The following is a 15,473-nucleotide window of genomic DNA, read 5'->3' on the forward strand; positions in this document are numbered from 1 at the left end:
CTAAGGAAACCACAACAAAGATTCTAGCCCACACTTCCCCTCCTGACCAACCTGGGTGCTTCCCCGAGTGCCCTCCAACCCCCCGCCAAGGCCTTGGTGGGTCCCCTCCTCCTGGCCTCTGCTGTGCCACACATGTTTACACACACACACACACACACACACACCTGGCGACCTGAGGTCCCATCTCCCTGTCGCCCTCCCTTCCTCTAGCACCTTCAAATTCACCTTCCCTTCATGCCTCTTGGCTGCAAACACTGCTCCTCGTGAAATCTCCCAGGACTTCACATTCAAAGTGCACATCCTTGGTCTTCATCTTTGTTCTATCTTCCAGTGAGATGGGACCCGTGGCCACTCCCTCCCCTTGTAATTTCCCTCTCGCTGAGGTCAGGGACCACCTCTGGGTTCCTCCCTCCTTCTCTTATCTCCCCCTCTGTGTCTCACTGAAAGCTTCCCCTTCCTCTGAGGAAACATCAAAGTTCACTGTATGAGCATCACAAAATACTGATGATGTATTTACCGTGTTGTTGGTTTGTCACCATATCACATTACGGTATATTTCTCTTTTTTTAAAAAAAGATTTTATTTATTTATTCATGAGGGACACAGAGAGAGGCAGAGACACAGGCAGAGGGAGAAGCAGGTGCCCTGTTGGGAGCCCAATGTGGGACTTGATCCCAGGACCGGGATGATACCCTGATCCAAAGGCAGAAGCTGAACCACTAGCCACACAGGCGCCCTTCTCTGGGCTCCATTTCTTCCCTGGTTCCTGCATGTCTGAACATCCAAATGTTTCCCCAACACCCCCCTAGGAATTCCCATGTCAGTAATACTGAATACTGACATTGCCACTGAGGTTAACCTAGTAAAACATGGTAGTATATTAGCCTGTGGGGCATCTGGGAAGTCCATAAAGGGATCCTATTATAGGTCTGGGTGGATTTCTAATGAAATATCCAGAAATAATAAGAATTCATCCATCAAAGCTGGAGGGGGGGGGCAGGAAAAAGGAAATGAGGAAAGAATAGAATGTGTAAATGCTTGGAGACTAGAAAGAGCCCAGACACTGTCAGTCTGTAAGCAGTCTAGCTGCCTGGGCCACCAACCTGGATCCAGACCCAATCCTGAGCCCCATCCCCTCCCAACTCCAGTCCACACAGAGATCTTCCAATTTCTTTCTTTCTTTCTTTCTTTCTTTCTTTCTTTCTTTCTTTCTTTCTTTCTTTCTTTCTTTCTTTCTTTCTTTCTTCTTTCTTTTCTTTCTTTCTTCTTTCTTTCTTTCTTTCTTTCTTTCTTTTCTTTCTTTCTTTCTTTTTCTTTCTTTCTTTCTCTTTCTTTTTCTTTCTCTTTCTTTCTTTTTCTTTCTTTCTTTCTTTCTCTTTCTTTCTTTCTTTCTTTCTTTCTTTCTTTCTTTCTTTCTTTCTTTCTTTCTTTCAGAGAGAAAGAGAGAGAAAGGGAGAGAATCCCAAGCAGGCTCCCCACTGAGCACAGAGCCTGACCCGAGGCTTGACCTCACAACCCTGAGATCAGGACCTGAGCTGAAATCAAGAGGCTGACTAGCAAAGCCCTTCAGCGTCCCAAGATTTTCTAGTTTCTACCTTCACTTTTACCCCCATGACAAAGGCTCTACTGGAAGCCCTCTAACTTTTCTGGCAAGTTTCTCTTCTGGCCTTGGCTCTCTTCTTATCCACTGTGTCCCCCACAGTGGTTCCAGAGTGACTGTTCAACACAGATCTGGTCAGACGCACCCCTGTTCAAGTGAGATGGAGCCCAGGACAGAGGTCAGCGCTCTCCACCCTGGATGTGGCCTGCTTTCCACCCGTCAACTATGGCTCCTGTCCTGGCCTGACCCTGCCTTTCACTTTCCAGCACACTCTTTCCAGACTCTGCCCCCCTGGCCTGGATGACACCTTCCCACCACCTGTCAGCCCACCCGGGGGTCTCCTACCAATCCTTCAAGCTGCACATCAAGAGGCGTTTCCTCCAGAGGCACCCATGGACTGCCTTGGGCCCTACGGAGCTTTGTGCAAACCCCGGGGTGGTCATCCATCCATCGCCCTGGAATGCTGCTAGTCCTCTCCGCCTGGCACTGCATGTGCATCTCCTGACCCCTGCAGATGTGGCTGATGGGACAGACCGACATGATCTCTAATATCACTTAAACTAAGACCTGGTCCAATGACTCGGACCCAGACCCAAACCCTGTCTGTTCTGACCCTCCTCCCTCACCTCCGTTCATCACCAAGATCTCCTTTGTATGCAAAATAGTGAAGCAGTTTTGTCTATGAAGTTGCAAATATGAAGGAAAATTATTTTTTTGATCATAATGAGAAACATTTAAATACATGTGAACAACTTAGATATGTAAATTCCCTTTTGCAACTGCAAATTTTATGTAATCTAAATACAGATCAAGTACTTCTTATGAAAACTTAGCATCCTAATTGAAATAGGCTATAAAATATGCAATGAATTTTGAAGACTTAATGTTAAAAAGGAAAGCAGACATCTCATTAATACTTTAAAAATCTAAGTACGTGACAAAAAGATACTACTTTTATAATTGGGTAAAATAAGATGTACTACTAAAATACATTTCATCTGGGATGCCTGGGGGGCTCAGTGGTTGGGCGTCTGCCTTTGGTTCAGGTTGTGATCCGGGGATCCTGGGATGGAGTCTCACATCAGGCTCCCTGCTTCTCCCTTTGTCTGTGTCTCTGCCTCTCTCTGTCTCTCTCTGTGTTTCTCATAAATAAAAGAAATAAAATCTTAAAATAAAACACATTTCATCTATGTCTTTTTATTTATGTGGTGACTAGAAAATTTAAAATTACATGCTTCATTTACATTGCTACTAGGACAGCATTACTATAGAAAAATAATAAAAAGTACTATTTTTATTATTAGCATTTATAATAGCTACCATTTATTTCATTTCCAGAACTTTAAGTTTTTATCCCAATTACTTCTTACAAAGGCCTTAACACATACACACACACACACACACACACACACAATGTATATATAACTAGGTCCATTTTAAGGAAACAGTGGCTCAGAGAAGTTAATAAATTTGCCCAATGTCACAGTTGATTGTGACCAACCCTGAGCTCTAACCTACATTAGTCAGACTCCAAGGCCTGAGATCCACATCATCACATGTATCTCCCCAGTAGAGCTGGGCCAAAATTTTTCCAGCTCCTCTGATGATACTTGTACAGTGCTCTGGGAAGTAACAAATGCACAATAAGCGATGAATGAATGAAGTAATGGATCATCAAGGTTTGCAGTAAAGATGAAAAGGAACGACATGAGTATAGTGTATACTTGGAAGCTTTCCACAAATACTGGTCACCATAATTATCCTCCATAACCAGGAGGTGGTCCTGGTCCTACTATGCTAATCAGCATGGTCAAGGTGGCCACGCTGCTGAGGATCAAGTTGACTGGCCCAAGGCTACAAAGCCTCTTCCCTCTCTCGAGGGCTGCCTGGGAAAGTACCTTTTCTGTATTGCTAGCAGCCTCGTGCGTCCCCAGGTTGTAACAGCATAGCAGGACTTTGCATTTATGGGAAATTATTAAAATAATGTAAAATTGTCATTTTTATTCTTTCACACCTTCAAGAGCTCTGCATAAAAATCTGAAGACTCCATCAGCCCTGAGGCTATAAGCTTGTCATCTCAGGTATGGGAAAGTCTGCTTTCTTCAGTGATGGGTTCTTTTATTATTTTTTTTATTTTAAAGATTTTATTTATTTATTCATGAGACACACAGAGAGAGAAAGAGAGAGGCAGAGACACAGGCAGAGGGAGAAGCAGGCTCCATGCAGGGAGCCCGACGTGGGACTGGATCCGGGGTCTCCAGGATCAGGCCCTGGGCCGAAGGCGGCGCTAAACCGCTGAGCCTACCGGGCTGCCCCTCAGTGAGGGGTTCTAAGTGATCCACAATGTCAGGAAGGGAGCAGCACAAGGTCAAGGAGTGCGTCAGTAGTTCAGGCACAGACCTGTGAGACTCCAGGGATAGAGCCTTCCCATTTTGCACCCCACATCTTGAAATCCCATCAAGGACCCCTGAGACCCCTGAGCCTGTCCCTCACAAACACTGCCGGCTTTGGCTCGAGTGTACCTTCTCCCCGGGCCCAGGAGCATGCAGAGCGTGCACCCCATCAGGCACCACTTTCTCCCCAGTGGAAGGGCGCCTATATCTTCCAGGCCACCTGACCTGCTCTGTAGTAAGAGATCAAGCTAAGGCAGGGCACACCGGGGAGTGTTTGGGTTACACCGGTATTAACACAGGCACCAATCAAGATAGTTACCCCACAGGCTTAGCCCTTATTGACACATATAAGTGGATGGAGGGAGACTCCACGTGGTGATAGTAAGGGCTCTGACTTCACAGCCCAGACACTCACCGCGGCAATTTTTGGCTGTCACAGCGTCCCCATAGAAGCCATCAGCACACCTCTCACAGTGGGCACCGTCCGTGTTCCCAATGCATTTCAGGCACTCTCCGGTGACAGAGTCACAGTGACCCGCCTCGAAGGGGTCCACATTGCCGCTGCAGTTGCAAGGAACACAGGATTCCCCGGGCACTGTTGGGTTTCCATAGTAACCGTCTGCGCATCTGCATGAAAGATTGAAAGAGGGATCCAAATGAATGCACTTTCTCTAGACATTACCCCACCATCCAAGGATTCTCTGAATGGTTAGCAAATCAGACTGACATAAGATTTATTGTGAAGCAATGCAACACCAAGCTCGGACATTCAGATTTTCCCCACTCATTGTGAGGACAGAGAGCGCAACCACAATGAGCCATAAATCCCAGTAGATGTGCACTCCACTCCAGGCCAACCGGACCTGCATGCCTCGGGTGTGACGTGGTTCTCCTAGGGACCGGCCAGAGCTGGGCACTGAGTTTTCCATGTGAGAAAAGACAGTGTTGGCTTTCAGGCGCCAGAAGACAGCCATTAAATCAAATCAGCCCTAACCTATGGAACTATCCAGAGTAATGGCTATCTCAGCCTGTGAACAGTAAACACCGGCTCCCCGCTGTTTTCTATTGTCATGGATGAGAATTTACATCAGCTCAAGGAGGCCAAACTCTGTTCTTGAAGAATTCCCAGGGAGTTTTCACACTAGCTTTTTAATCAATGCACTGGTTTTTCTCTATAATTATGTGAAATAATAATTATACACACAAACTCTAAAATCATACTTAGCTAAATGTTTAAAAATAAACACATATAACTGATATTTAATTTTTAAAAGTTTGATGCAACTTCTGGAAGTCAGTTGAGTGATGCAGAGTACCTCTCACACCAAGATCCGGAGTATCCTGGGGCACACTGATCACACACCACTTCATCCCCAGCCTCTAGGTGGCAGGTGGGGCTGAAACTGTCAAAACAGGACAAACAAACACAATTTTCCAATGGGTGGTACAGAATTTCTAAACATTTTAAATCCCAGCCTTAAAAAAAATAAATAAATAAATCCCAGCCTTTTACCGTTCCTTACAAACTTTCAACAGGTCTTCACTCCAGAACCTTGGCCCCCAACCATGCAGCCCACCTCATGAGCCTCTCTCCTGGACACTGGACACTCAGTGCTCCTGGCTCCAGCTTGTCCCTCAGCCCAGGGGGCACTTCTTCCCCTCTCTGCCTGGGTTCACCTCATCTCCCATGCCCACTCAGCAGCCATCTCCTCCAGGAAGACTTCTCTGATGCACTTCCTAGCCAAGCCAAGTTCCCCTCCCTGGATTCCCTGGCACTGGTGAGCCTGCCTCAGAGCCCTGCCCACACTGGCCAAGAGTGAGCTCTAGCTTACACATGACAGCCCATCAACATTCCCCAAAGGATCCCACTGCTGGCCGAGGTCCCTTCAACCTCTGTGCCTGGGTCTAGGGGGCCTGTGGAGCAAAGCAGTTGAGAGCCCCCCTATGATTTCATGAGAGTAGTCCTGGTTGTATCTGTTTTATGCAGTGGAGTTTCAAATAAAAATCCCCATGAGGGAGTTCTCTGGGCTGGGTGGAGGGAGAGTCCTAAAAGGTAAAGGAGTGAGAGAGAAACAGGTTTTCAAACCACTGGCTTATGACTCACAGGCCCCAGCATGGCAAACAAGGCCTTGTGCATCGCTGGCTCCTTCCACCCTTCTCCTGCCTTGTGCTCCAGAACCATCTATGATTTCTCAGCAGGATCATGGGCCCACAACACCCTTCTCTATGGCCTTCTAAGTCCTCCTCATCCTTCAAGCCTCATCTCAGGGCGTTCCTCGGAGTCCTGCAGATCCCACTCTCCTGACAGTGGACATACCTCCACTTTAGTTATGACCACACAGCGGGTTCCAGGGGACCAACACCCATGGATGAACACTTTGACACTCAAGTACTTACCATGATACTCAGTGTATAGCAGGCCCTCAATAAATATTGGTTGAATCATGAAATGAATTCAGCACATTTTCAATAAGCCTCCTATTTACATATTTTGGTCATTATAGCAAAAACTCCTTAAGGCCAGGAACAAGGTTTTATACATGTCTGTGTACTCTATGCCTCCTAGCCTACTGGCAGGTACACCAGATATACACTGAAAGAACTCATGAGCAACATTAGACCAAGAGGAACAAAACTATGCACATTTTCTTGCCATCACATAACTTTTTCAATATAATTTAACACACCAAACTAGTTCTTTTTGAAGAGAGAGAAGTCACCCCTCCGTCTTTAATCCTAATTAATTACCCCTGGATAACATACTCTCCTCACACACAAGGTCTTGCTCTGAACACATCAGTACTCATCTGAACAGAAATCTGGGCCGTGCTGGGCCGGCTCCACTGGTGGGGGTGCCAAGCTTACTTGTTGGAGGTCGTGGAGAGGGGGCAGGCACACCGCTGGCAGTCCCCAGGCGTCCCTCGGGAAGGCAGCCCATAGAAGCCGGGTGCGCACTGCTCACAGTGGTCCCCCGTGGTGTTGTGCTTGCACACCTAGAACACACGCATGAAGAGAAGACTCAGGTCAGGCTTCCTTAAAAGATTCTCTGATTAATCTAAAAATAACTTGAAGCCAGAGTGAAAAAAAAAAAGATAAGATGCTGAAACAAATCACCAAACTCGGTTACATGAGGAAGGGTTGCTTGTTTTTCCAGATTAACTAATAACAAAGTTTTAATTTGTATAATCTGTGTAATCTGTATAAATGGGAAGCTTTCACTTCTGCCCACATTGGAGTAACTCCTACCAGACTTGCCCTTCTGTAGGAAAGAAGTAGAAAAACTAGAACCGAACATATTGAACAACTTCTTTCTGACACTGGGCAACAGAGGGGTACAGGGTTACCTGAGAGAAGGGAGGTGGCAGGATGAAACCCCACAACCACATGTCTTTCTTCCTGGAGACACTTGCTAAGCTGGGTGCAGGGAGTGGGGCGACCCAAGCAGAATGTGGAGGTCTTGCTGAGTTGAGGAGACAGAGGTCAGAATTTAGGGAGACTGGAGCTGCAGCAATTGAGGCAGAATATTGGAACTTCACAGAATAAGAACTCTAGAAATCTGCACAGGAGCCCCCTTATAAATAGCTACAGAATCCAAGCTTCTCGTGTGTGGAGTGCATTTCCATGTGGCCGGCTGAGCAATTAAGAACTCACACAGACCCAGGGACACTGGAATTGTAACCAGCTGGTGTGGGTAGTCTCTGTTAAACACCCAGAGCACCCAGTAGAGACCCCAGAAGAAAAACTCGTTTGCAGTAGGGCTAAACTTGCCCTGGAGTAGAAGTTATACTAGACCCACCCCAACAAAACTTAAAAACAAACCTTGAAACAAATCCAGCTGACCTATGACAATTTAACCACCTGCCAAAACAAACTCCGACATTCTTTAAAGGAAAGTAACAAAATCCAAAAACTTAACAATGAACAATATTCATCACACAATCAGAAACGACTGGATATGCTTCCACTAATCAAATCTGGGAGAATTTGGAATCCACGGGTCCAGACAGATAACAAGTAGGTAAATAAATAACCATAAGAAGGGCTTACAGCATGCTGTGTGCCAGCCAATAAACATGGAGAAGTGCTGGAGCTGGAGAGCCATCCTCTGCAAACATCATAGTAAGTTAAGTGTTGGTGGGGCAAGAATCATCAGAGCCTGCTAAAACTAGGGAAATTCTGACAGAGAATATATGATACTTGCATGGTCTTAAGGTGTCTCCCTCATGCTGCTTATTAAATGCAAAATAATAGTAAATATACAGTGGAGAAACTGACCGACACCTGGCGTGTGTAATCAGTATTCACGCCACCAGCGAGCGACAGTGGACACTGTGGGCTTCCACATGTGGTTCTCTGCAACATCACTAATGAACTGTTTTGGCCTGAAAGGTATAACCTGACTCTGTTCATGGAAAAAACAAAAGAAGATCCCCAAATAAGGGGCATTTTATTTTTGGAAAAATGACTGTGTTCCTCAAAGTGTCATTATCATAAAAGACAAAGAAACGTCATGGAAGAACTTCAGATTAAAGACGACTAGAGAGACATGACGATAAAATGCAATGCATGATCTAGTCAGGGGCCTGTGGTGGGGAAGAAATGCCATAAAGGACATAATTGAGTTAACCAGCAAAATGGAAAAATGGATGGTAGATTAGAAAGAGTAAAATACCAAAGTTGTATTTATTGAAGTTGATAATGTACTGTGGTTATGTTAAGAGAAAATCCTTATTCTCAGGACATATACACTGAAGTATTTAGGGATAAATGAGCACAGCTTATTCTCAAGTGCTTTAGAAAAAGCATTATGATTAGATAAACAGATCATGAGAATACAGCAAATGGGGAAAATGTTAACAACAGGTGAAGCTGGGTAAAAGGTAGGTGCTCTCAGTACTAGTTTTCTTCCTACAACTTTTGCATATACATTCAAAATGATTTCCAAATACAGAAGAAGCAAACAAACAGAAAACAAATGTGATTCATAAGGAGAAAAAAATCTAAAAAAGCAGGCAGAGAAGATAAAAAGACAACACAGAGAGTTACATGGATAAGAATAACTACTGCTTTTTCCTTTGAAACAACGCAAGCCACAAACAAACAGAACAGCTTTCAAGTGCTGAAAAATATCTGCAAAAATCTCTTTCCAACTCAAAGGTGAAGGAAAGCCTTTTTCAGGTAAACAAAACGTGAGAGACTTTGTCCACTGTCAGACTTACACTGAAGAAATGCTAAAAATAGTTCTTCAGGAGGCAGGAACATGGAAACAGATGAAATCTTGGATTTAGATCAAGAATTGAAGAGTATCAGAAATGATAAGTACAGGGAAACTACGAAAGACTTATTTCCTTTTTGAAAACATCTCTATAGAAAGCAGAGTGACTCTGCATCAGGGGTACAGGAGGTGACTCTGCATCAGGGGTACAGAAGGTATGCAGGAGAGATGAATGGGCATGAGGGCAGGTGGGAAGCCACACTGGGCATGAGGGCAGCTGCATGGCCCAAGGTAAAGCTGAGCCTATTCCCCATATTCTTTCTTGGTCTCCCTAGGGCCTCCCATGACCCCCTCATGCTGCTGCCATCCAGAACTTTCTCCTGTGATCTCTACCTACCCCTGCCTGTACTCACTTACTCACCACCCACCTGTGGGTCCACCTTGCCATCCACTTCCCTCTACCCCCTTCTTTGAGAGCCATTCATTTTAAATACCTTCTTGGCCAGTTTTCATTCAACAATTTAAATAATATTTCCAGTTTCTAAATGATATACTTTTCTATAATTCCTGAGGTTGATAAAAGTTTTCCCATTTGTTAAACTTAATTTGAGACTGTAAGTTTTGTATTACATCCTTTTAAACAGGCTTTCACCAATTTATATTTACTTACTTATTTTAGAGAGAGAGAGAGAGCACATCAGTGGGAGGGGCAGAGGGGGAGGGAGAAAGAATCTCAAGCTGACTCCACAAAGCGCAGAGCTTAACAATGTGGGGCTCGATCGCAGGACCCTGAGATCATGACTTGAGCCAAAACCGAGAGTCAGAGGCTTAACCGACTATACCACCCAGGTGCCCCAGACTTTCACCAGTTTTATGTAGAGTTACCCTTGACCTAACTCTAAGCTGGAATTGTTTACAAATCACCTGGTTTCAATGTCATTCGATTCAGGAAGTCTGACATAGGGCCTGGGTGCTGCATGTCTAAAAAATCCCCAGATGGGATGCCCGGGTGGCTCAGCAGTTGAGCATCTGTCTTCAGCCCAGGGTGTAATCCTGGAGTACCATGATCGAGTCCCATATCGGGCTCCCTGCATGGAGCCTGCTTCTCCCTCTGCCTGGGTCTTTGCCTCTCTCTTATTTATTCTCTCTTGTGAATAAATAAATAAAATCTTAAAAAAAAATCCAGATGACATGTAGGTTGCTGGTCCTCAAGTGACATTTTGGTAAGAATGTCTTAGACTCTTTTTTTTTTCTCCCCATCCCTATATGACCTTGATTTTTATAATTATCCCAAATTAATTCAAAATGCAACTGGCTTTGGTAAATGGCTACATGGTTGAGCTAACAGTATTCTGCAAAAACAACTAGTTTCATTAAAACACATTTAATTATGTCCACTTGTAAAATATCTATGATATGATTTCTTTGCTCAAAGGACCAGATAAGGCTTTATTTCTCTTTGGGAAAGCCATTACATAGTTCTGCTAAAAAACAAAACAAAACAAAACAAAAACTACCAAGGGTCTGTTTCAATGCTTTCTTGGGTCCCAGACCTTGAAATTACCTGCCCTGTTGGTGGAGCTGGTATGGGAAGGAGGAGAATATGGGCAACCTCCATACCTTCCCCTCAGTTTTGCTGTAAACCTAAAAGCATCTAAAAAAAAAACACACATAAGGGCCCTAAGAACAACTGGAACCTTCTCTGTGATAACCTGTAAATAAGGAATTGACTCCTGGAAGCCAAATGGCTATGTACAAAGCCCAGGGCTATACATGGCTATCCAAAAAGGAGAACTAAAAGGTTTCTTCTTAAAATAGAGTAGGAAAAAAAAGCAAAGTTAGATGAAACAGACAAGTGATGCTACCAAGTTTTTATATTTCCTTAAATCCCAATCTAAATTTTTATTTTTTTTGCCTCTTCAAACATGAATTACTTAAAAAGATAAAAATAATAACTTTATAGTGGAAAAACCTAGCAGACACCACCTTATCCAAGTGTCCCAGCCTAACCTCCCCAGGATGAACACCATGGCATCTCATGTCTGCGACAGCATGCACCCAGGGGGCACATCACCTTCACGTCTTGCCTGAAATGCAAAACATCAACCTAATCACAAGAAAACAGACACGCTCTAGCTGACATTCCAGGGAATGTCCAGGGCTCCTCAAAAGTGCCACAGTCATGAAAGACAAAGAAAACCTGAGGAGCCTGTAATGGATTGAAGGAGGCAAGTGCAATGCAGTTCTGGATGTGAGGTTGGAAAGGGGACATGAATGGAAAAATCTGACGACATCTGAGTGGAGTTCACAGTTCAGCTAATGAGATCGCGCCAGTGTTAATTTCTCACTTTTGATCACTATACTATGGTAACGCAAGATCCGAGCATCCAGGGAATCAGGGTGAAGGTTGCACAGGATCTCGCCACACTAATTTTGTAGTCTTTCTGCACATCTGACATTATTCCTAAACATTTTTCAGCTGTAAAACTTATTATCATTTATTATAATTAGAACTTAGAGGTCAGTTGCTACTTAGCATTTTCACTTCAATATAAGTATATATTTTTTGTGAAGATATGTTAACAGAAGCACGTGCAAATACCTTTTTGGCCTATCTGTACCTAAAGCCATGGATGCCCCAACCACAACCTGCTGACCACCTCCAACTGTTGGCAGATGTCCCTGGAAGGCTGGCCTTCCAAACATAAAGGGAAAGGCAGAGGTGTTGGGAAAACAAAACAAAACAAAACAAAACAAAAAACAAAAACCAATGACCTCATCAAGCTCTGGGAAACTGATCCCAAGGGACAGAAAGTATGTGCAAACCATCATAAGTCCTATAGACACTTGCTCTCTGGAATGATGAAACGAACAAAGCACAAAATGAAAGCTTTACTTACAGAATCAAGAAAAACTAGGCTCTAGAGAGAATAAGCAATCCATGGCATCATGATGAGATCTTCTCCATGGGTCTGATAACTAATTTTCCCTAGCCTTGGGACTCAATCAATGTCTTTTGGAAAGAGCATGACCATTTCCCTGTATGGTGTATAGGATTCAGCTGATTAACATACGTATTCACTCCAGCTATGTGCAGTACATCCATTAGAACCCAGGAGCGAGGCCCGGCTTCCAGGCAAAAGAGCCTAAAAGAATTCCTGATTGAAGTTAAAAAACAAGTCTTGTGCTGTATCTGCCCCAAAGTTCATTTTCAAGATTAACTGCATATTCGACAAGCCATGTTTCAACTCATGTTGCATGAAAGAAGCACTTGTTTGAAGAGTTTATCCGAGCTAACAACTATAAAGCATTATATATTACACAAAAGAGAGTGATTACTAGAAGTCCTATTATTCCTTTTATGACATACTGTGTAATATGGTAAAGAAATTCTAGCACTTTCATTTAAAAGACCTGATCCTTTTTAATCAGTGGATAATATTTTCTACCTTTCTATCGCCTTATAATTTTACGAAGTGAATTCATTGTTCTAACAAACCTGCAATGAAATTATATATTCCTTTTCACCAAAGTAACTTTTTTTCAAAAAAGAGGGAGGAAAAAGCAGAAAATATACTATGACATGGAGTTAAGTCTGCAAATTTCCTTTGGGGTCTACAGGGCTAGGATAATCTCCTACGGAAGAAGTATTTTAAAAAAAAAAAACATTTTTGCACAGGAGACAGCTTTGGAATGGGTAGGAGGGGGTATTCCAGGTTTTTTCCAAAGACTCACAGAGCAAACGCCGTGAATATCACATTCAGCTGCATGGCCGTGGCATTCACAGGGCTGACAAATTCCTCCAAAGAGTATTCCATCCACTCGATAATAGCCAGGGAGGCAGGACTGCAAAAGACGGATGGGTGACACATGCTTGTAAATTATACAAATCATCTTTTTAATACGTTAGAAACATAAACTTTTCCATTTTCTATAGGAGAGAAACGCACTTCTTTGCCCTCAAACTTCTTTATCGAGGTATCATTTACATGCTATAAAACGCACCCATTTTAAGGATACAGTTCAATGATGTTTTTAGTTAACTTACTGAATTGTGCAACTATCCCCATAATCCAGTTCCTCATTTTTTTTAAAGATTTATTTATTTGGGATAGAGAGAGTGCACAAGCCAGGGGAGGGACAGAGGGAGAGAGAGAGAGAATCCCAAGCAGACTCCCTACTGAGCACAGAGACCTACATGGGGCTCCATCTCACGACCCCGAGATCATGAGCTGAGTTGAAATCAAAAGTCAGATGCCCAACTGACTGTGCCACCCAGGCGCCCTTCCTTGTTTCTTTCTAAAGGTAGAAATATACACACCAAAACCTAGTGGCTATACAATGGGTCAGCATCCTCCTCAGTGGTATCCTGCCACAATATTATTAGAAATCATGTAACACTTAGCCACTTAATCAATGTTTCAACCAAGAGGACATTTTCCTCTCAACTTGATTTTGTTTTCTTTTGGGTCAAATTCACTAAATATTACCATCAAAGTGCCCGAGTGTAGGTCTGTGTCAAACTGCATCAGTTTAATTGAGCGAACATTACAGGTGTGCTTTCTGCGCTATTCATGGATGCTGTCTCCAGCCTGCAAGGTGTAGGGGCCCATCCCAGACAGTCATTCATGTAATTCTTATGATGACCCTGAGAACTATTCTCTCTATTTTATACTTGAATCTGGAACATATGAGCAGTTAGACACTGTGCCCATTGTGCCAATGGAAAGATTCAAAGTTGGTTATGCACACCTCCCACACCTGGGGTCACAGGGATGCTTGGGGTGACATGGAACATAAACTCTGTCTAGAGTACACGGGGGAGTGATTACTTTGGAGGCCAGCATACTCCCATGGGGCCATGGGATGAGGGGTGTGGATTTGGTTTTCATTATTGTAAAAAAAATATTAAAATTGCATTTTCATTATATGAGTAATATACAAATGCATTCATTCACACTGACCTGTGAACGTGCCCTGAACACCTCCATGCAGCCATGCTCCTGTCAAGGACAATGGGCCAGGCTACAGATGGGCACTGAGGAGGAGCTGCCTGGGGGTCTGTGTGGTGGCTATCGGGCTATCAAGAATTCCATTCCCCACCAATACCTGTCTGATTCCTTATGTCAGCTTCTAATTTAAAAATGCTTGACAAAAGTAGTTAAAATTATGTGGAAAGCTTCACGTGCTTCCTTGAGCCATCATCCCATGCACATCAGCATATTTTCCTCCAAACCCAGTGGACTTGGAGTTCTCCAGCACTGACTGCTCACTGATGCCCCCTCTTGGTCTAGCTGGCCTGGGCTTCTACTTTCTCTGCCAGCTCTCTATTGCCACATCCCTAGTAGCCATCAGGTCATTTATCTGTTAAGCCCACAGGAATTCGATCTTACAGCTATTTCCTTGGCCTAAAAATAAATGTTGTACATCTAAAAAAAAAAAAAGTTCATGGGGTCAAAAAGAAAAAAAATGTATAAAATATTTAAAATAGAAATATTTAAAAATCTACATCATGAAGCACAGGCCAACTTTATTAACTGCAAAGTTGATAATTGATAAAGATTCATAAAACCAAATTATAAGTTAAACGTTCTAACTTTGTAAAAATGATTGCCAAAAACTCACAGCCAATGACAAGTGTTCATAATCATCCTCAGTCTTCAACACAGGAGAGGGAGGGCCATGTGCTGGTTAACAGCACAGATGAAGCTTGAAACCTGAAAGCTCTTTCCTACAGAAATTTAGGATAGTGCCAAGTACATAGAAAGTCCTCAGTGGAATAGTTATTATCAATACTTACATCCAGTTTCAAAATATAGTCCAAAAAATTTTTTTAGCAACAGATTACTTTCACTGATGATTGCAAGCTCACTTTCATACATTTCATTGTGAAGTGGAGCTCACCTAAGCTAACATTGCCAGGGGCAATAAAAAAATCTTAAAATGGGCCTAGCTTGTCTAATGTTTTCTAGGTGGCATCCTGGTGAGTTGTAAATGTTCAGATACAATCAAGTTCAATCTTGCTGAGAAATGCAAAATATGGCATGGGCAGTGCAACTTTCCAGTTGACTACAGCAAGAGGGTAGACTTAAGTCTGGGGATTTCCAGGGGTCCCATGACCCCCTTGGAAGAGGTACGCCAGATTTTAAACATTGTGACTTCCAATATATCCATAGGTCCCTGAAGTCTGAACCAAACATTATGTTTCTAAAGTTAAAATCCAAGTGTGGGTCATTGTATAATCTCAATGTGCTTTTTTCTCCTG

General features: G+C 43.3%; 1 protein-coding gene across 1 annotated transcript in view; it reads right to left on the reverse strand.

Moving 5' to 3' along the window:
* LAMA1 (laminin subunit alpha 1) overlaps nt 1-15,473 on the reverse strand; it is a 155,526-nt gene that overhangs the window by 67,664 nt on the left and 72,389 nt on the right. The window contains exons 16-19 of the mRNA XM_025429490.3: nt 12,944-13,054; nt 6,859-6,986; nt 5,310-5,396; nt 4,409-4,620 (exon numbers count right to left, since the gene is read on the reverse strand). Of these exons, the coding sequence (XP_025285275.1) occupies nt 4,409-4,620; nt 5,310-5,396; nt 6,859-6,986; nt 12,944-13,054 (538 nt within the window). The remainder of the gene's footprint in view (nt 1-4,408; nt 4,621-5,309; nt 5,397-6,858; nt 6,987-12,943; nt 13,055-15,473) is intronic.

Source organism: Canis lupus, chromosome 7 (assembly GCF_003254725.2).
Source record: "Canis lupus dingo isolate Sandy chromosome 7, ASM325472v2, whole genome shotgun sequence".
Classification (NCBI taxonomy): Eukaryota; Metazoa; Chordata; class Mammalia; order Carnivora; family Canidae; genus Canis; species Canis lupus.